Raw genomic sequence first — 20,912 nt, forward strand, 5'->3', positions numbered from 1 at the left:
GCATTCTTATGTGGATGGGACCACCCTAGACGAGGGGAACCATCCACATGTACCAGGACCTCTGACTTTCTGGAATACCACTACACTACACACAGCACTACAGAACAAACTTCCAAAAAACTTCCAGCATCTGGCTCTGAGGCCCAAACATCCGCTTTTTCGTTTCCCTTTGCTTGGTGCCATGTTACAGCCTTTATACTTTGGAGTTTCATTTCCAGAAAGGAAGTTCATGTGCTGAACATTTGCTGGTTTTGTCTGACCTGCGTCCTTCTTCCGTCTCCTGGCAACAGCCCCCCTGTGGCTTTGAGGAGCGGCCCTGCCCCCTTGTCTCCCAGACTGCGGGCTGGAGGGTATGCTCTGGCCCCGGGCCGGATGGAGTATGCCAGCACCCTGGCCTCGGGAACCCCGGCCCTGGGTCTGTCCCCCAGGTTGGGTCAGCCAGCTCTCTTCCCTGGGACTTTGCACAGGTGCTGGAAAGCAGTAGGTCGGGACACCGACTTTGAAAAGCGGGGAATCTGGGGTCACTGCAGCCATGTTCCCCACCACGTGGAGCACGAGTGAGTAAAGCCAAGCGGGACAAGCAGAGATACAGGACGCATGGGGTGTGCTGGCGGCACGGGGCTTTCCGGCTGCTCCAGGGTGTGGAGCGGACACATGAATGCTCCCCGCAGGTGACAAGGCCCCCCACACGAGAGGGCCGACCCATGACAATGACATCCGTGAGTGCTAAGTATGTGCCAGGCACAATTTGAAGTGCTTTTTATATCCTGTTTAATTCTTAACCTCATGATGTCCGCTCTAAAATTAACCCCGTTTTCCAGATGAGGAAACTAAGGCACAAACAGGTTGAGTCGCAGTTTCCCAAGAAGCGTCAAGGCATCCAAGGAAACAGACAGCATATCGAGGCAAGTAGACAAGGTGGGTCACGGCTGAAGGTGACTGGTCCGGCTTCTCAGGCCACCCTGGGTCCTGTGTGGCTGGCTCTGACCTGGGGACCCTGGTCCACTTAGAACCCATCTGCATGCATCAGGCCACCCACCTGGCCTGGAACTGGACAAGCTGGGACTCGAAATCTGGTGATCTCAGCACCCACCCCTCATCTAACCACAGAGACACAGGAACTGAAGCTTGTTCCGAACCAACCCAAGGGAAGCAGCACAGACAGCCTTAGACTCTGGGACTCCTGAGGGCTGTGCCCTCTCCTACTGGGTGACCGTGGGCAGATCACTGTCCCTCTGCGGGCGCCAGCGTCCTCTCTGAAGGACACATCCGCTGCATGCATTAGCTGGTACAGTCCAGATCCCTCTCCCTGGTAGGGGCACAGAGTTCCAGACCCTGGGCTGTCAGCTCTGTTCTCAGAGAAATCCGGCTGGGCACATGCATTTGAACGAGGGTGGACTTCTCTGGGAGATACGATTGATCAAAGAACTCCACCGCTCCTCTGCCCTGCTGTCTCCATTCTTGGGGCTGGAAGGGCCTCACTCCTTCTCCGGGCCCTTCTGCCCCTCCGTGACCCCGCTCTGGCCATGCTGTTCACGTAGACATCCACTAGTGGTTTCGGGGCAGGTTTTGCTTTTCTGGATAGAAAAGAACAGATGTCCCCCTTTCTGCCTTCAGTGGGGTCATGGAGGCCACCTGTCTGAAGGAACATTGCAAAGACTCAAGAGAGCCACTCCCCGACTTCTGGCGAGGAGTGCACAAGGAACCCCAATGTATTCAAACCACTGTTAGGTGAGTTCTCGGCAGCTTGCAGCCAAAAACCTCCCTAGCTGATAAATCCATCACTAGGGACAACTTCCCAGCTGCCCGCAGAATGGCACCCTTGCACAGGTGTGGCGTGAGCGCCCACGTGCCATGCCGGGCCACAGTGCGTCGCCTGTGGACCGTGTAGGAGGACGCGTCAGGGAGGTGGTGAACCTGCCTGCAGCCTGAGTTTAGAGCCAGGCGGTGTGTCTTGCTAAGGACGGCTTTGCAAACTCTGACTGCGATTTCAGAGGGACGCAGCTAGGGGACGAAAGATTTGGTGACACCCCCGCCCCCACTCAAGGCTTCATGTGCTCTGGCAGGACCCTGACCAGTCGGGAGAAACCACTCACTGAACACCACCCACCTACCCCGGGCTGTGCCCGGCGGTAAGCTTTGCTGAAATGGGCTCCTTAGAGTTTGTCACCGTAAACGCAACCCATGTAAGATGCGTGAGGCAGAATGCTCATTCCGTCTGACCTCTGATGTCTGAGCTCCCTGTCCATTCCATGCTTTCCTAGCATGTCTACAATTATATTGGGGTGCTGTGTTAACAGCTCTACCCTGTCCCTCACCCACCACGAGGTGAGAATATCAGGCTGGTTCTGGGTCCCTCGCCGCCTCCTCTATCCAGAGGCAAGTCCTGCTTGCCAGCGCGACTCCGCATCCAGCTTTAAGTCCGGTTCAGCCCTCAAATCCTAAGGTTTGCAGAAGGCTCTGTCTTGGAATAGAGAACAGCAGGCCCGAGGCTCCCCCCAGCTCCTGGCAAGGCCGCCAGGTATGGGGCTGGTGGTCCATCCCTTCTCAGGTGCTGGAGGTCAGGCCTTGTGTCCTCTCTCTCTGGACCCAGATGCAGCCCCCTCACCTACCTCCATGCCTCTTGTCGTCCCTCCTGTCTGATCCGCCCTCCACACGCAGGAAGAGGGTCTCTGTGAAGCTCAAATCTGATGCCTTTGCTCCTTGCATAAGCCCTTCTCTGTCTCCCTTGTCGTCTGGGGTAAAGGCCTCATGTTCATCCTGGTGCTCAGAGCCTTCACCACCCCCTTCCTGCCTTTCAGCTTCTGCTGCTGCCGCTTTCCACTTCAAACCCTCCACCACAGTAAGTCTTCCTGTTCCCAGGAGGCACCAGGGCCCTGCGCCTCTCTAAGCCTTTGTAGTCACTGCAACCTGCCTGAGAAAACTCCTACTCGTCCTTCAATACCCAGCTTGGATGACGGCATTCCCCCAGGAGATGCCCTGCCCCTAGCCAGTCATTCTGCCTTGTCCGTGCTTGTCTACACCGGGCAACCTTACTAGTGTCCTGTCCACAATCAGCTGAGACTGTCCATTGTTTGCTGGGGGTCTCCACAGACAGAAGGCTCTCTAGGGGCCGGACTCTGTTAATATCAACAACACCAACCACATCACCATTACTATTAATGGGGGGTAGTGTGATGAGGGATCAATAATGATAATTTCCAATATTTATTATGCATTTTCTCAGTGCTAAGCACTATTCTAGGTGCTTTATACGTATTAGCACTCTGAATCTTCAAATACCCTAGAAGTGGGTATTATTAGTAGTAGTCATATTCTCATCATCCCCATTTTACAGATGAGGAAACCGAGGCTCACAGAATGAGAATAATTTGCTGCAGGTCACACTCCCAGAGCTGCACTTCCAGCTACCGCACCCCACCGCCTCTCCATGTCTCACTGGATAGTCACCCTAAGACCCAGAGGAACAGAATTCCTGGGGCAACTTTGTGAATGAGGAGACTGGGGCTCACAGAGAGAAAGGGAAGGGCTTAAAGCCTCCCAGGAAGTACGTGGGAAAGCTGGGATTCAAACCCAGGTCAGGCTGGGCCTCCTGAGCCTGGGCCCCCACCCGCCACGCCCATCTCCGTGGAGGGTCCCAGGCTGGAGCGTGCAGCCGGTGCCTGACCAGCACTGCCCCTTTGTGAGCCCCGGGTATTGTTTCGGAGAGAAAGGCCTCAGTTCCCACCAGTGGCCACCCACACACCTGCTTCCAAGACTAATGGAATCTGTGACCAGACGCCGCCCAGCTCCAGATGGCGCCCCATGCCCCACTGCCCCCCCCTCTGCCTGTCTGCTTCCCTCTCTCCCCTGACCTGCTGACGTTGCCCCCCCACCCCAAGGTCAGGCTGGGCTGCTGCAATGGGCCAGAAGAAAGGAGGTGTCTCTCCAATGGCCTCATCTTTGTGTCCCCTTCCCGGTGGCCTCCTTGGTGGCCGGCCAAATGAGCTGTCCTCCTACTCGCCCCCCCTGCCAAGGCTTTTCATCTTTCCCTCCCAGACAACAAAGCCACAGAGGCCAGGCAGAGGCCCCTCCTCCCCGCTCCAGCTGGGCTGGGTTTTTCAGTCTCCTTTTCTGTGAGTTGGAGCCCAGCCCCTGCCCCATGGTGCTGGCCCCAGGCTGCCTGCCCAGGTGTCCTGAAGGCCCAGCTGCCCCTCAGCACAGAGCCGGGGCAGGTGCGGCAGGCAGCGCAGACACCGGGGCTTCGAGAGAAGGTGGAGATGCCCACAACCCCCCCGTCGCCCGAGTCAAGGGCGGCTCCTCCAGGAGCACCGCTCCCCTTGAAGCAGGATCTGTCCACTGGACCACTGAGTCAGGGCTCACCTTGTGCTGCGGTCCCATATGGCCGCACCCTCCTTACCAGGACACGTTTGGGGTCAGTGTCCATCCGCATGTTCATGCGTCCATTCATTCGCCATCTTACTGTGAGCCCGGGGCTGGGTGCTGGCCTAAAGAAATGCCAACACGGGCTGTCTTGGTGAGGCGCAGAGTACCCCTAGCCACCCCAAAGCGTTCAGCAACCTGGAAAAGCCAACTTTGAGACAAGCCTGTTCTAACCAGGCTTCCTCCTCAGGCCTCCAACATCCAGGGAGTCTCCAGTGTTTTTCGAGACAAGAAAAAGGGATTTGGGCCACAAGCTCCAGAGAGAGGCAAAGATGGGGGAGAGTTCGATGGGGCTGGCTGTGATCCAGCAGCGGGTATGTGACGAAGGTTGGGCCAATCAGAATAGCAAATCGTCTTGGCGCCCCCTGATGCATTCAGGAATGAACATGTTTCCAAGTTGTTCAATAATTCCCAGTTCCAGGAATTCAGTGGGATGGCTCAGATGAGAGATGATCTTTCTACTGGACTTGGAGCTTTGAAGAGGTAAGTGCCCCAAAGGCTACCAGGGGAGAGAACTTGCCTAAGAGCAAAGCAGAGCTTCTATATTCTGGTGACATTGAGTACCTGGATCCAGCCATGCCTGAAGCTGACTGCCTACCTTTTCCCAGGAGCCACTTTCTTTTTTTAACCCAAGTCAGTTAGAGGCAGGCTTTCAGGCACTCGTCTAAGAGAGATGGCTAATAGGAAGAAAGAGAAAAGAGAGAAGAGAAAGGTGGAGAGTGGCTGGGTGTAGTTTGGGAGAAGTAACAGTGAAACACCTTTGTTAGATGTGAGGTCAAATGACATCTTATGAATTGTGATGTCAAATATTCATATAAAACTATCACTATAATGTAATCCGTACCCTCCCCCTGCCCAAATCATCAGTAAGTCCTCCTGTGCTCAAAAATGCGTTGGGAGGAGAGACTATTTTGTGGGACTGGAAGAAGCAGTGGAGTCTCTCATCTCTCGTCTGAGATGACATAGTGTGACCAGATGTGGGAAGCAGGAGCCCAGAGGCTGATGCAGCTGTGATGGAACACGTAATCCTTCCTGGCCGACTGGGCTGGGTCAGGTGAGCCCCTGGGTTTTTGCCTGGTTCCAAGAGCCCCGAAGAGCGCTTTGAGTCCCGGAATGCCTCTACGTGACCTGGGACTCCCACAGCTGGGGCCCGTCTGCACCCAGCACATTTGTGTCCTAACATGCGTGCTCATGAGCTGCTCCCCTCAGGCCCCAGAAGAGCCTCCGAGGGCAAAGGACGCATCTGTGCTGTTCCTGGTTACCTGAGATATCCACTTTCTCCATGGAAGCTGCGTAGGAAATGCGGAACTGATAAGCGAGCATCCCCAATTGCTTAAATATTTACCGTCCGTTCTCTTAGGTTCCTGGCCAGGATGGCGCATTGAGGGGCTAGGGGAGGCTCCCTTTCCAGGTACAAATGCACAGAAGTACTGGATAAAACATAACCATTCTTATCAGAATACAGAGCCAAGGGGCGCCTAGGTGGCTCAGTTGGTTGAGTGTCTGCCTGGGTCTTGGGATCAAACCCTGCCTCTGGCTCCCTGCTCAGATCAAGTCTGCTTCTCCCTCTCCTGCTCCCCCTGCTTGTGCTTTCTCCTCTCACTCTCTCGCTCTCAAATAAATAAATATACAGAGCCAAGAACAAGAAGGAGAGACCTCCAGCTTGTATGGGGTGCAGGAGATGGACCTGAAATGCCCACAGAGGGGTCAGGACTGGGGTTCTAATGCCCAATGGGGACAGGTACTGAAGACCTCACCTGTGAGTTCATACAAGGAGGCTCCTGCATGAAGCGGGGGGCCCTCCAGGGGCTGTCTCATCCAGGAACAGAGGTGAGAAAACCCTACTTACTGGCCTTGGATGGTGTCCCCAGATACGGAGCTCAATTTCTCTTGACCTGGGTAGTGATGAAACTTCAAACCAAGAAATGAAATTAGAAACTGGCCCAGAATCAGGCCCTGGTGGGACAGCCCTGGAGGGAACTCCACAACCCTGGTGATGGGTGGATGCTCCAGGATCCTGGCTTCCGCCAAAGAGGGGCTCACCGTGGACAATCACAACAGCACACCGAGACCTTGTCATCATCACAGAAAGAGCAGAGAGAAAGCACCAGGGAAAGCTCAGATGTCGCGGCAGTCCCAAAGAGACTGGAAAAGTGGGATGTTTAAACGGGAAAGGGATGAAGGACTGGAGAGAACCCACAACACAAGGACTGAGCGGGATGGAAAAGAATGTGCGGTTTTGAGAAAGAAGTACGTGGAAGTCTGGGCACTGAGCAGGGGAGTGATTGAGATACCATCTTAAGGCGACAGCAGAGAAGGGGAAAGGACAAGTTTATTAGGAGTTGGGAGACTCACCAGAGTGCCGAAACAGCCAAGCGCTGGTTAGGAGACCACCCCCATGGCTCTATTTCCTCATTCGAAAAAATGCGGCCTCATACCAGCCTCCGAGCATTATGAGAAGATCAGAGCGGGTCAGTTTCTGTGAGAGCGCTGGAAAAGTGTGAGTCGGGACATGGGTTCTAACCAAATGGCTTCAAGCTGTCATTCCCAGGACGGATTTCAGTCATTGCACTGTTTTCCCCTCAGAGAAACATCTGCGGAACACCTGGGGGCGCTTAAGAGGGCGTGCTGGGGCTTTAGTCTTTGGGGTGTGGTGCCCCTTCCATCCATCAGCTCTAGACTGCAGGCCCAGTGGGTCTGGCCACGGAGGGAGTGGTTCAGCTCAACAAGCAGGGGACGTCTGAGCTCCGGAGAAGCTGCCGTGACATTGTAGCCCACAGCCCCTCTGCAGGCTGTGAAAGGTCCTGCAGGCGTTTTGGGAGGTGGGGAGCTGGGGGAGTCCAGGAGGACTTGTGCACGGTGCCAGGCTGGCCTGGGGTATGTGGCTTTGGGCTGTTCGGGCTGGGGTCTGGATCCTGGCTTGTAACTCGCTGGGCCACATCGGCAAGTTTTGCTGCCTCTCTGGCCTCGGATTTCTCAGCTGTGACGTGCAGATGACAAAACCTTTGTCTTAGGCCAGTGGAGGGGCTCTTTTGAGTGAATGTGGGGAAAGTGTCTGGCATCACGCCGGGTACACAGGTGATGCTCAATACATGTCCTTGGCTGGTCTATGCCCTCGCCTTTTCTTTCTTCCAAGAAGGAGAACTTTGGGGCAAGTCAGCCCACAGACTCTGCCCATAGAAAGCGGGCAGAGGAGGTCTGCCTCCTGGGGCTGGGCATGGTTTAGGGGCCATGTTTTTATAGGGGCAGGGAAACAAGCAACAGAGCCATCTCCTCAACACTGTGACCTTCACACAATGTCACTCATTTTCTGGCCCTCGGTTTTCTCATTCACTGGGCATCTCCTTGGAGCCTCTGCCGTATCTGCTCGTCTTTTTCCTCACCAAGAGAACCCAGTCGTGTTTGGGGCATCAATATGGCCAGATTCTCCTGTAGATAGGAGCAGCCATGTGACCTGGTTCTGGCCCAGGAGGCGGCGGTGCAGGCTCTGGTGGGCAGGGGTATCTCTCCCTGAACACAAAGGCAAAGCTCGCTTGAAGAAAATCCTCCCCACCCCCAACCTGGCCCGTCCTTCTCATGCCTGAACAGTAGACACGAGGCCCGCAGGTGTGGCAGCCATCTTGTAACTGTGTCTCAACACAAAAAGGGAAGGTGGAAAGGAAGGAAAGCACAGGCTGTAGGGGCAGGCCGAACTTACTTCTCCACTTTCTGGCGGGGTGGCCCTGGGGATGTTACTTCACTTCTCGGAGCCTCACTTCCCACTGTCTGTAAAATGGGGGTAACACCTCTACCTTGCACAGTTCTTGTGAGGATTAAACGGTGCCATGGATACAAACCCCCCTTTTCTGCTGTAAAGGGCTATCTGGGTATTCGTAGTGGCCCTTACATCGTGCTGTAGAGAACAGTTACTTCAGGCTAAAACAAAGAAGAGACCCTTTATCTCTCCTCTTGGAGAAAGTTCCAAGGCTGGACACAGGCCCCAAGCCAGCCAGCCTGGCTCTTGAACCGATCAGCTATGCAAACAGGAAGTGACTATCCAAATATTTGGAGCTGCAGGAGGCTGGCCCAGAGTGGGCCTCCTCATGGAGGCCTCTCTCCACATTGTGCCTTCTCATCTCCCAGCTGTGAGCACCTCCAAAGTCAAAGAGGAGGTCCTCTAAGGGGCTAGGTTCAAAGGCTCCCCTTCTGGTTGCCCTGCCCAACAGCCTGGGCCAGACCGGCTTCCTTCTGGCTGGAGGATGACAGCAGCCCCTCTGTGGGCTCCCCGTGGTCCCTTGCTCTTCCCCCTCCTCCCACCTCTTTGTCACAACTGTAGCCAGTGTAATTTTTTTTGAAATGCAAATCAGTTCCTGTCACCCTCTTGCTGAAAACTTCCATGCTCTCTTTGACGGAAAGATTGAAGTCCCTGACACCACCTTCCAGGCCCCGGATGGCCTGGCCTCTGCCTGCAGCTCTGGTTTTCCTCCTCCAGCCAGTCTGGTCTCCTTTTAGTTTCTGGAATGTGCCAAAGTCCCTACTGTCTCAGGGCTTTGCCCACGGTGTTCCCATTTTCTAGAACACTCTCCCCTTCTCCCCTCCTCCTCTCTCCGGCCCATCTTGCCACGTAACACCCTATTCGCAGCTCTCAGCTCAAGCGTCACCATCACCGAAGGATCTGGCAGAGCCTGCGGCAAGCATGACCTGCGAAGGGCCTGCCCTTCCCCCACAGCATTCATCCGCCTGCGGCTATTCACCAAGTCACATGGTGATCTCACACGGTCAGTAAAGGCTACTCAGGCAGGATTTCGGGTTGCCTTGTTCCCAGTCACGTCCCCGCCACCTGGCATGGCCTCTGTAGGGAACCAGTGCCCAGTAAATGTGGAAGTCAGGCGTGCCTGGCGATTCAAAATGGAGAGGGCGCTGTTTACTGAGCACCTGCTGAGTGCCGGGCAGGCCATCGCTGCCTCCTCACAGCCGCCCTGGCAGGCAGGGACTCCAGCCTGTGTTCTACCAAAGGGGAAGCAGAAGCTCCAAGAGGGGCAGTGACTTGCCCAAGGTCACACACCTGGCAGAGGCCCTGCTGGGATTTGGGACTCGGTCCCACGCCCAGCTTCCTGCCTGGTGGAGTTAGCCCCAGGGATCACTGTACATCTGTTTCCTCATCTGCAGAATGGGGATGAAGCGGTACCCACCTCACAGGCTGTTGTGAGCACTGGGCCACTCAAGCGCTCAGCTCAGAGCCTGGCACACACTAAGCGCCCAGCAACCATGAGCTATCGTCACCATCGTTATTGTGTTGGTCAAAGAACAAATAAAAATAACTATGTCCTCTCGGGACCCGCGAAGGGGCAATCGGAAGGTCTCTGTGGGTGAACAAGCACGTGAATGGTGAGTGAGTGGACAGCGAGAGAATGAGGGGCTGAATGACTGAAGAAATGGGAGAACGGCTGGCCGAGCGAGAGGAGGGATCCACGAGCGAACGTGTGAACGAACAGAGGAACCTGAGAACGAGTGTGTGTGCGGGGAGGATGCACACCTGAGGTCTGGGAGACCCGGAGCTGAGTTGGGGCCCCCGGGCCGCCCCCCACCGGCTCACCTGTAGCGCCGCAGCTCGCCCTCCAGCCGCCGCACCCAGCGCTGCAGGCCGGGCACCTGTCGCGCCAGCGCCTCGAGCTCGCGCACGCGACCCAGACTGCGCAGCACCGCCGCCCGGGCCTCCTCGGCGCGCCGCCGCACTTCGGCCTGGCCCTGGCGCAGCCGCCCCGCGCGGGCCTCGGCCACCGCCAGCGCGCCCCGCGCCTGCCGCAGCTCCCGTGCCGCCGCCTCGGGCCCGCCGCGCCCCGCCTCCTGCGCGCCCGCCTGGCTCTTCCAGAGGCCGACCTGCGGGGACAGGGCCGCGGGGACCGCCGTGAGCGCCTCGCGTCGGCCACCGGCCACGACCGCGTCCACCGTTCCCGCGCCCCCCGGAACACCCACGGTGCACGTTTATTGCGCGCACTGCCTATGCTCCCAGGGTGGTCTCAACTCCTTTAATCCTTGCAACAATTCACATGGGGCAGGAGCTCTAATTATCTCCTTTTTCCTGGGTTAGGGAAACTGGGCCACAAAGCCCAATATTCTCATCTTTGCGTGGTACCAGTACCCGAACTTCACGACTCTTCTCTGCCTATCTCCTGCGTTGGTAGCATTCAGCCTTCTGAGCCTCCTCCGATCCTGAGACGCGAGGAACAATCTAAGCGTCTCAAAAAGGTGTTTCTGGACCTCCCCAGTGTCTGGTCAATAGACTGTTCTTGAGGGTGGTGTTTACCACTGTGTCCCGACACCTAAACCGGGTCTGGCACACAGTAGGTGCTCAATGAATACCTGGAGAATGAATGATCCTGGACCACCTTCCTCCCCACCGTAGGAGTCATTTCCCACTCCCGCCCTTCGCTTCTCTTCTGCTCCTAGGCCGCCAGCCCTTGCCTGTCCGTAGCTATGACCACTGAAAGCAGCACCCTGCCACCCCTCCGCATACTCAGCCTGCGCTCTGCCGCTCAGGGCTGGTGACTGGGCAATATGCAGAGTGGGGCTAATACAAGTAGCTCCCTCCTGACCTATGGCCCCTTGGGGCAGAGGCTGTTCTTTTCCTCCTCCCACCCCCATCACCCTCCGCACAAGGCCGAGTGCAGTGCTGAGCACAGCGCTGAAGTGTTTGTTGGCTGAATCCCAGATGCTTGGGCTGGGTCCATATGTCATTCAGTGCTTCCTTCTCGACATCCCAGAGGTCTGGCTCCCCACAGGTGTTTGGTGGCCAGTGACTGTCTGATGAACAGGGACACTATTTTAGCACCTGGCCCCGGCCCTGAGGGAGGCCCATAAATATTTGCTGAATGACCCAGTGAGCTGCCGGTCTCCCCCACTAGGCAGGAAGCTCCTTAAGGGTGAGGACAGGGCCTTTTTCACCCCTTATCTCCTAACGCACCTCCCACCCCCTAGCCTGGCACCACAGAGAGCTCAAGATGCCTGTTGAATGACTGAATGTGCGAGACGGCCCAGGTTTTCTGGAGTTCAACTACTGAGTTAGAAGAGGCAAGACGACATAGTGAGGGTGGGGGGAACGCGTGGGATGGTGATCCGGGTGGGACAGGGGTTTGGAGGTGGAATGGGTGAGGAGAAGAGGCGGCCTGGAGTGGGTTGAATGCAATGGGTGGGATAGGGGAGGACGCAGGGAGACGAAGTGGGGTGGGGCTGCCTTTCCCCCCCTTCCACTTCCTCAGCGGGTCCTGGGCTGCTCAAACGACCCCCGCCCCCCTGCAGTCACGGCCACCCCTCTCCCTCCGTGCCGGCGCGCACCTGCAGCGCTAGGCAGCGCGCGTCACTGCTCTGCAGCGCGGCACGCAGGTCCTCCACCAGCTCGCGCAGGCTGCTGTTCTCCTCCTCCAACCGCGCCAGGCGCTCCCCGTCCCGGCTGCCTTCGGGGCCGCCGTCCGGGCCCGGCGTGCGGGGCGGGCGGCGGCGGCGGCGCGGGCGGCGCAGGCGGATCTGCGTCTCGACGTGCTCGCTGAGAGCGCCGCGGGGCAGCCGGGGCCCCGCGCGGGTGCCGAAGTAGCCGCAGAGGCGCGCGTGGAACTGGCGGAAGGTGAGCTCCGGCGGCTCCGCGCGCAGCGCCAGACGCGCCTCCTCTTCGGCATCCGCGTCCCCGTCGGTGGCCACCACAGCGGCCGCGGCCTCGGCGGTCGCATCCCCCGGGTTCGTGTCTCGGGCGGCCGCATCCCCGGAGGCCTCCCCGGCGGCGGCCCCCTCGGCGCGCAGCCCCAGCACGGCGCAGAGAGCGCGAAAGTCGGCGCGGGGCAGGCGGCCGGCGCCGCGGCAGTCCAGGTGGTGGAAGACCTCCTGCAGGTACTGGTCCAGGCCGGTGGCCAGCACCACGATCTCATTCTCCACGCCGCGGTCCAGCCCGTAGTGGTGCGCCAGCGCGCTCAGCAGCCACTGGGTGCGCCGCGCGGGTCGCCGGTACGGGTCACCCCCAGCGCCCTCCATGCCGGCCTCCCGGCCCGGGCCGCTCGGCTCCATCGCGGCCGCGCGTCGCTCCTCGAGTCCCTCCGCCCCGCCACTTCCAGGGGCGGCCCCGGAGTTCCTCGAAAGGAGGGGCTTAGCGGTCGCGCTCTGGTTGGAGCGGCGCGGAGGGCCGTGTCCAGCAGCTGCGCTGGCTTGGCGGGGCGTCTGTGTTTACTCGGGTTGGTTTGGAGGAGGCTGGGGTAGGGGGGCTGGTCCCGCTCTCTGGCTCGCTTTTCCGGGTGACACCCCGCTCTCTTCTCCCCTCATCACTCCCGGGGAGTCCCTGGCGTCTCCTTTTCCCCTCCCATCCCGGCTCTGTCGGCTTGCAGCTCCCGCACCCTCTGTCCCACTGCGCTGAGCGTTGGCTCCGGGACCGCGCGAGGCGTGGGCTCAGGATAGGAAGCCGGGGAGGGACCGGAGGGTAGCTGCCCGGTCCTGTTGCTGGGGGCGTGTCCCCCAAGCCCACGTGTCACTCCACCCCTTCTCCGGGAAAAGTCTTTCCTGCTGGCTCTAACCGCCGTCTCCCCGCGCGGGTGCGGAGAAGCGCCTCTCTCCTTAGTTCAGATGCAGGGTTCCCAAACTCACGTGTGGCTCTACCGTAGATGGTGCAGAGGCTTACGTGGTAACTAGACCAGAGAGACAGGGTTGGAGAAGTAAGTGGACTGCTTAAGGGACATCCCGCTGGTAAGAAGTCGATCTGAGATGGGCCCTCGTTCTCCAAGCTCTGTGTGTGTTTGGTAGGGCGTTGGGGTGGGGGAGGCGGGGATAGAAAAGTGGTTTCCAGCCCTCACCTTTGTGCCTGTGGATGGTGAGTTGGCGATGCGACCTGAGTTCCGTCTCTGAGCTGGGGTTATGCTAACAGGGTTGTTTGGCCAACCTTTTCTCTGGCGCCTTACAACACATTTCTGGAAAAAAACACCTTCTCGGGGGAGACCTAGGCTGTTTTTCTTTTCTCTTTGATGAGAGAGGTGCCATGCTCCTGTTACCTGCACTGGGACGCGTTACCCAGCCACGTTGGAGCAAGAGCTAGACCTTATTCAACTGTCCCTGGCTGTGAGATGGGCAGAACCTGGCTTTCTGTGTAACTCTAGGAATTTAAACGCCAAATTCTGGAATTTGAAAAGGCACTAAAATTCTGTCTTCTGTGCTGCAGTATCCCAGAATCAGCACTTTATTTGGCAAATCCCTACTCGTTCTTGAAGATTTTGCCCAAGGGAAGCAGTTAGATGCTTCTCCCCAGCCATTTTGGACATTTTTTTTTTTTAAATTATAAAGGTAAGAGCATTTTGACAAAAAGTTTTACATCCATCCCACTTCTTGGCTCCCGCCTTAGAAATAGACACGTGCTCAGGATGTTCGCTGTATCACTGTTTATAATATTGAGAAACTAGAGACAACCTGGTACTCATCAGCGCATCAGCCATGATGAATCACCGAAAAGGGACGAGTGAAATAAGCCAGGCGCAGCCTCTTGTGTGCAATGTTATGACTTCGATAACAATAACAACAAAACCACACCAAACGCTATTAAATATTTTCTATAAGGACTTCTGAATGTAACTGCACAGAAAAAGACGGGAAGTAGAGGCCCCTGGGTGGTTAAGCCTTTGCCTTCAGCTCAGGTCATGATCCCAGGGTCCAGGGATGGAGCCCACATCAGGCTCCCTACTCAGTGGGGAGTCTGCATCTCCCTCTCCCTCTGCCCCTCCCCCACTCATTCTCTCTCTCTCTCTGTCTCTCTCTCTTTTTTAAAGATTTTATTTATTAATTTGACATAGAGAGAGAGAGAGAGACAGCCAGTGAGAGAGGGAACACAAACAGGGGGAGTGGGAGAGGAAGAAGCAGACTCCCAGTGGAGCAGGGAGCCCGATGTGGGGCTCCATCCCAGAGACCTGGGATCACGCCCTGAGCTGAAGGCAGACGCTTAACCACTGAGGCACCCAGGCGCCCCTCTCTGTCTCTCTCTTTCAAATAAATAAAATCTTTAAAAAATTAGAATTAAAAGAAAAAGATGGAAGGATTCAAAACTGATGCAGGGGTTATTTCTGGGGATCAAAGATGTTTAGCTTTTGCTGTAACATTTCCCTTTTTGCCAAGGCGATTTCTTTCTTTTGGGGAGAACACACCTTATTTACCATTTATATACCATAAAATTCACCCGCTGAAGGGTGTAAATACATGCTTTTAGTACATTTGTAGAGTCCAGAGCCATCACAGTCTAACTTCATAACATTCTTATCACTCCTTTCCCCAACCCTTGTACTGGTTAGCTTATTTTCCCCGTCACCTTCCACCCCCAACCTCCCGCACTCGGTAACCACCGCTTCCTGTGTCTACAGATTTGTCTATTCTGGACACTTCGTAGAAATGGAATCATACAGTATGTGACTGGCTCCTTTTTGAAACATTGACAGTAGTGTTTCCAAGGTTCACCCACACTGCAGCATGTATCAGTACATCCTTACTTTTATGGCGGAGGGTACTCAATCGTGCGGCTAGACCCCGTTTTTGCTTCTCTGTTCATCCGCTGATGGACATTGGGGCTGTTCCCACCTTTTGGCTGTTCTGAATAGCACTGCTGTGAACATGCATGTGCAAGTTTCTGCGTGGACATGTTTTCATTTGTCTTGTGCGTAGACCCGGAAGTGGGACCTCTGCTTGGATGGGAGTTTTACGTTTAAGTTTTGAGGAACATGCCAGGCTGGTTTTCATGATGGCCGCACCATTTACCTTCCCCGCAGCTGTGTTTCCGTGTGTTTCCCGACAGGTTAAGTAACACGGATGTTTTCAGGCCTCCATCTCGCCTCATGGGCCCCTGGTCTTCCTCAGCAAGTTCCCGCCATCTTCCGTTCTGCTCCGTGTTCACACCCGCATCCAGTCGGTCAGGCCATTGTCTGCTCTACCCTCGCAACCCATCCCGGATCCCACTCTTGCCCCACTCCAGGGGTACCACCCTGGGCCAACCCCCAGCATCTCCCACCTGTATTCCTGCAACAGGCTCCCCCAAGAACGGCCTGTGGGCTCCTACAGTCTGTTCTCCACAGCCAGAGGACCCCCTCCTCCCTGCTCAGGAACCCCTAATTCTTTCCCTCTCACAGGGACAGAAGGCAAGGTCTCACTTTCCCCCCAGCCTCCGCCTCATCTCTTGACATTGCCCTTCCCCTTGACCTCCTCACTGTTCTTCTCACTCCCTTCAGGGTATTTGCAGCCGCTTCCCCCAGATGTTTACCTCCTCAGGCCCTCACCTCCTCCGTGAGGCCTTTGGTGACCCCGAAAGCACTCTGCACCTCTGACAGACTCTGTCTCCCTGTGTTAAACTGTCAGTCAGCCACGAGGGTAGCAATACTGGTCCGTTCCCCTGGAACGGTGCCTGGCGCACTGAAAGGAGGCAGTCCCCCTCCACCTTCCTTCTCAGCTGCCTCCCTGGTTGCCCTTGGGAATGGTGGTGTGTGTTGCCTTCCACATGTTTTCTTTGCCTATGCATGATATGTGTATTTTTTATTTGTATTATTTATTATGTATATTTTTTCGAGGCAGCTATTACGTCCTGCTGCTGTTCACCTGTGGGCCTCACATGAGGGCTGGGCTTCATGAGGCCAGGAACCTGGTGCCCCTCGGTCCCAGCAGGTGTCTGGCACTGCGTAGGCACTAATAATATTGGTTCGTATGAACACACATTTGTAGAAGTGAACTCACTGCCTCTAGCTGGCCTTGGTGGGATTTGGTGTCTTTTGACCCGGTGATGTTGGAGTCAGGGAGACTCCAAACGTTGGTAGCTGATTGGACCCCCAGATGGACCGCAGAAGCTTCTAGGCCTGGAGCCCCACGGCCTGTGGGTTTGCTGTGTACATTTAGGACAGGACTCGGGAACTTGGCTTGGGACCTTGGAGTTGGATCTGTGCAGTTGAATCGGATTTGATTTCATGTTAGTGCTGAGAGCGGGCAACAAGCAAGACTGCGGCCCTCCCCCCCCCCCCCCCCCCCGTCCCCCACTGCAGCTGGGGACGGCTTTTGGCGAGGGAATCCTTTGAACAGTAACGTTCCTGGGCCAGTCAACATTGAAAAGAAAGCCTTTAAATATCTTGCCATGGAGCGTTGCCTGGACCTCCACCCCCCTCTTCCCCTCCCCCCTCCCCCCCTGCCCTGAAGCTCAGCGGGGGCCAGGGAAGTCAGGGTTGATAATGGTGCGCTGTCAGGCCTGTCGGTCTGCAGGGCAGTGTTACCAGGCGCCTCTGAAATCATTCCAGTCGGACCCACAAGGTTTTTGTTGAAGGTTCGAAGTGAGCAAACTCAGAGGTCTCCTGGGCTCTTTTGTCTGAGCTGGGGGATGGGTGTGCGTCTGCGTGGGGGAGAGCAGAGGCCCTGGCAAAGAGATGATTTTCCGAAGTCAGTTCACTATTGTTTGAGCCATTTCAAAAAGGATATTGTTTAAAGCGCCTTTAAACACCCCAGAAAAAATGCTAAAAACCAAAAATCACCACCAGAAGAGAGGACCCCAGATACCTCTGATGTATTTGTTTCCAGGCGCTTTCCATGCATTTGGGCATGAAAGAACTTCCCTGGGGTGGGGGTTACATGACTGGACACATCTGTCAAAGCCCTTCAGAAGGGCGACTTTACAGGACGCGCCTCGTAGCTCATTAAACTCAACATAAAGAAACACGGTGGAAATGCTGTTGCTGGAATCTTTCTTTGCACGGGGACCGTACTTCCTAAGCAGGCTTGCTGCTATCCTTAATACCCCTTTGCAGTGTTCCCGAGCAGCACTTGTGTTCCCACTCACGACTGAGCTGGGAGGGGCTTCATCCTCCCCCAGGGACACGCGTCAAGGTGGTTTGCAGTTTTTCTCCATTAAAACAACACCGTGAACTGTTGGCTCTGCGTCCGGGTGATTTACTAAGCGCCAGGGAGCTGGAACATTTTATGCACTCTTGATGCTGCGGAACTGTTTTTCAGAAAGCTTTTGTCATTCTGTGCAGCCCCCTGGAGTGTCTGGGAATGTCTGTGGGCTATCATTTTTAGTGACAAAGCTATTATATTTTCAGGAGTCTTGGTTAGATTTGCTTAGCGTTCAGACACCAAGTTTTATTTCTATTAAAAATCGGACTGAACTAGGCAAAGATTTCTTAGATACAACACAAAGTGAATGGTCCAAAGAAGAAAAAAATCGATAAATTGGACCTCATCAAAATTCAAAACTTTTGCACTTCAAACGGCGGTGGTAAAGACACCATTAAGAAAGTGAAAGGACCGGCGGGAAACCAGGAAAAAATATTTGCAAAACACAGATCCCATAAGGGACTTGTATTCAGACTTTCCAAAAACTCCTACCACTCAATAAGAAGAAAAACAACCCAATCAAAAAGGGAACAAAAGACAGGAACAGACATTTTACCAAAGAGGATTTATGGATGACCAGTAAGTCCATGAAAAGATGTCAGTACCTTTAGTCATCAGGGAAATACAAAATAAAGCCACAATGGAATACTATTTCACACTCCTGAGAATCCACAGTAAATTAGACAATATATGGTTTCTGGGGGGTGTGGAGAGAGAGGAACGTTCATCCTATGACGGTGGGAACGTGAAACGTGCAGCCACTTTGGAAAAACAGTTTGACAGTTTCTCAAAAAGAGAAAGCATGGAACTGCTGATGTGGAAATACTGGGGTTTGGGAGCGAATGATCAGGAAAGAATTCTTGAGACGTCTTCAGCGCAAAAAGGTGGTTTTATTAAAGCACAGGGACAGGACCCGTGAGCAGAAAGCTGCATCGGGGTTGTGACAGGTGACTACATACTTTCAAGTTCGGAGGGGGGTTAGGGATAGCCTAAGTCTCTAAAGAATTTTGGAAACAAGGTTTCCAGGACCTAGAGGGGCTAGCTGTTATTAGGAAAAGGTCATTTATTACTGTCTACCAAAACCCCAGGCATGAGACCCTTCAGATGTGTATCGGTGCGCCATATGCTTGGGGGCTGATTGCCAATGTATATCTTTGTGGGGGGAAGGCAGAGATAAAGGAAGTTTCCAAAGGACTTTTTAAAAATCTTTTTTTTAATTAACATATAATATATTATTTGTTTCAGGGGTACAGGTCTGTGATTCATCAGTCTTACACAACACCCAGCACTCACCACAACACATACCTTCCCCAGCGTCCATCACCCAGCCACCCCATCCCCCCACCCCCCTCCCTTACAGCAACCCTCAGTTTCCTATAATCAAGTCTCCTATGATTTGTCTCCATCTCTGGTTTCATCTTGTTTCATTTTTTCTTCTCTTCCCCTATGATCCTCTGCCTTGTTTCTTAAATTCCGCATATGAGTGAAATCATATGATAATTGTCTTTCTCTGATTGACTTATTTTGCTTAGCTCAATACCCTCTAGTTCCATCCACGTTGTTGCAAATGGCAAGATTTCATACTTTTTTAAATGTTTTTTATTATATTATGTTAGTCACCATACAGTAAAGATTTCATATTTTTTGATGGCTGTGTAATATTCCATTGTGTATGTGTGTATACACACACACACACACACACCACATCTTCTTTATCCATTCATCTGTCAATGGACATCTGGGCTCTTTCCATAGCTTGGCTATTGTGGACATTGCTGCTATGAACACTGGGGTGCAGGTGTCCCTTCGGATCACTACATTTGCATCTTTGGGGTAAATACCCACTGGTGCAATTGCTGGGTCATAGGGTAGCTCTATTTTCAACTTTTTGAGGAACCCCCATACTGTTTTCGAGAGTGGCTGCACCAGCTTGCATTCCCGCCAACAATGTAAGAGGGTTCCCCTTTTTCCACATCCTCGCCAACATCTTCATTTCCTGACTTGTTAATTTTAGCCATTCTGACTGGTGTGAGATGGTGTCTCATTATAGTTTTGATTTGTATTTCCCTGATGCCGAGTGATGTTGAGCATTTTTTCATGTGTCTTTTGGCCATTTGGATGTCTTCTTTGAAGACATGACATGAAGAAATGTCTGTTCATGTCTTCTGTCCATTTCTTGATTGGATTATTTGTTCTTTGGGTGTTGAGTTTGGTAAGTTCTTCATAGATTTTGGATACTAGCCCTTTATCTGATAAGACATTTGTAAATATTGTCTCCCATTCTGTTGGTTGTCTTTCGGTTTTGTTGACTGCCAAAGGAATTTTTATACATAAAGCGAGTGTTACAAGATCCTGGAAGTCTGGTTGATGTTAAGTTAAGGTTGCCTTTTGCCTCTAGCAAAGTATTAACATCGAGGCAGTTGAGTTCCTAGAGGAAGATCACTCTGCCTGTTTCAAGGACTTGTCAATGGGTTGTAGGTAGTAAGGATATTTAATTATTTTTCTTTTGCATTTGTTCCCCACATCACTACCACATGACCCAGCTATTTTACTCCAAGTGTCTACCCAAGAGAAATGAACACCTCTGTCCACGCAGAGACCTTTCATGGGTGTGTTCATGACAGCATTTTTCATAAATGTCTAAATGTTCAACCTCAATGTCTATTAACTGATAAATGGATGGACAAAATGCGGTGTATCACACAATGGGACATTATTCGGCCACAAAAAGGAATGAAGTATTGATTAATGCTACAACATGAATGAACTTCAAAAGCATTCTGCTAAGCAATCACAAAGCCAAGCCACATGTCATACAGCTCCATCTATATGAAATGTCCAGACAAGTCACATTTTTAGAGCTAGAAAGTAGATTAGTGGTGGCCTGGGACTGGAGCGCAGAACCGAGATTAATCGTAAATGTGCATGAAGGGTCTTATTAGGGAGATGAAAATGTTTTAAAACTTATTTATGGTGATGATTTCATCACTTGGTAAAGTTACTAAAAATCATTGAATTCTATACTTGAAATGGGTGAATTTTATGATATAAAATATACCTCAATACAGCTATCAAAAAGGGGGGTTGGAGATGGCAAGAAGAAGATGGGTGTAGTTGTTCCCCGAATATGCATCCAACTGCCAGAGGCTTGGGAGAACTTCAGAAAGCTCTCTGGGTGCCCATGGAAGCTTTGGGGCTCCCCTATCCTGACAGGAAGAAGGACGCAGTGATTGAATGCCTTCAAATTGCTCCCATCCAAGGGATGCCTGTCCGCACCGTGGCCTTGCCCTTCCTCCTGCCCAGACGTGCAGTCAGCTCTTCATCCCCTTGAGTCTCAGCTGACCCTTGGGACCTGCTCTGGTCAATGGATATGGCAGAAGTGACACTGTGCCATTTCAAAGCCTAGGTCTCAAGAGGCTTTGTAGCTTGTACCTTTGCTTTCTTGGACCCCTACCCTGAGAATGCCTTCTGAGGAAGCTAGTCCAGCCCGGTGGAGCATGAGGGGTCTCACGGGGGGAGGGTAGGGGGAATTGAGGTCCCCCAGCCAAGGTCACCAACTGCCAGACATGGGAGGCCATCTTGGACCTTCCAGCCCTATTGATACAGATGATACAGCCCAGTGAGTGAGCCCC

At 53.9% G+C, this 20,912-nt stretch overlaps 2 protein-coding genes across 4 annotated transcripts in view; one reads left to right on the top strand and one right to left on the bottom strand.

The window, feature by feature from the left end:
- EFCC1 (EF-hand and coiled-coil domain containing 1) overlaps window positions 1–12,803 on the bottom strand; it is a 43,635-nt gene extending 30,832 nt beyond the window's left edge. Inside the window, exons 1-2 of one of the 2 annotated variants that reach the window (XM_045812356.2) lie at window positions 11,737–12,803; window positions 9,998–10,281 (exon numbers count right to left, since the gene is read on the bottom strand). In XM_045812356.2, the coding sequence (XP_045668312.2) occupies window positions 9,998–10,281; window positions 11,737–12,456 (1,004 nt within the window). In that variant the 5' untranslated portion in view covers window positions 12,457–12,803. The remainder of the gene's footprint in view (window positions 1–9,997; window positions 10,282–11,736) is intronic. The other variant, XM_045812355.2, reaches the window with a different exon arrangement.
- Window positions 12,804–12,859: 56 nt separating this feature from the next.
- Window positions 12,860–20,912, top strand: part of CFAP92 (cilia and flagella associated protein 92 (putative)) — a 67,347-nt gene continuing 59,294 nt past the window's right edge. For both annotated transcript variants that reach the window (XM_045812294.2, XM_087866740.1), the window contains exon 1: window positions 12,860–13,125. The gene's annotated coding sequence lies outside the window, so the exon portion shown is untranslated. The remainder of the gene's footprint in view (window positions 13,126–20,912) is intronic.

This window comes from Ursus americanus, chromosome 14 (assembly GCF_024610735.1).
Source record: "Ursus americanus isolate L20-20 chromosome 14, mUrsAme1.1.p, whole genome shotgun sequence".
Taxonomy (NCBI): Eukaryota; Metazoa; Chordata; class Mammalia; order Carnivora; family Ursidae; genus Ursus; species Ursus americanus.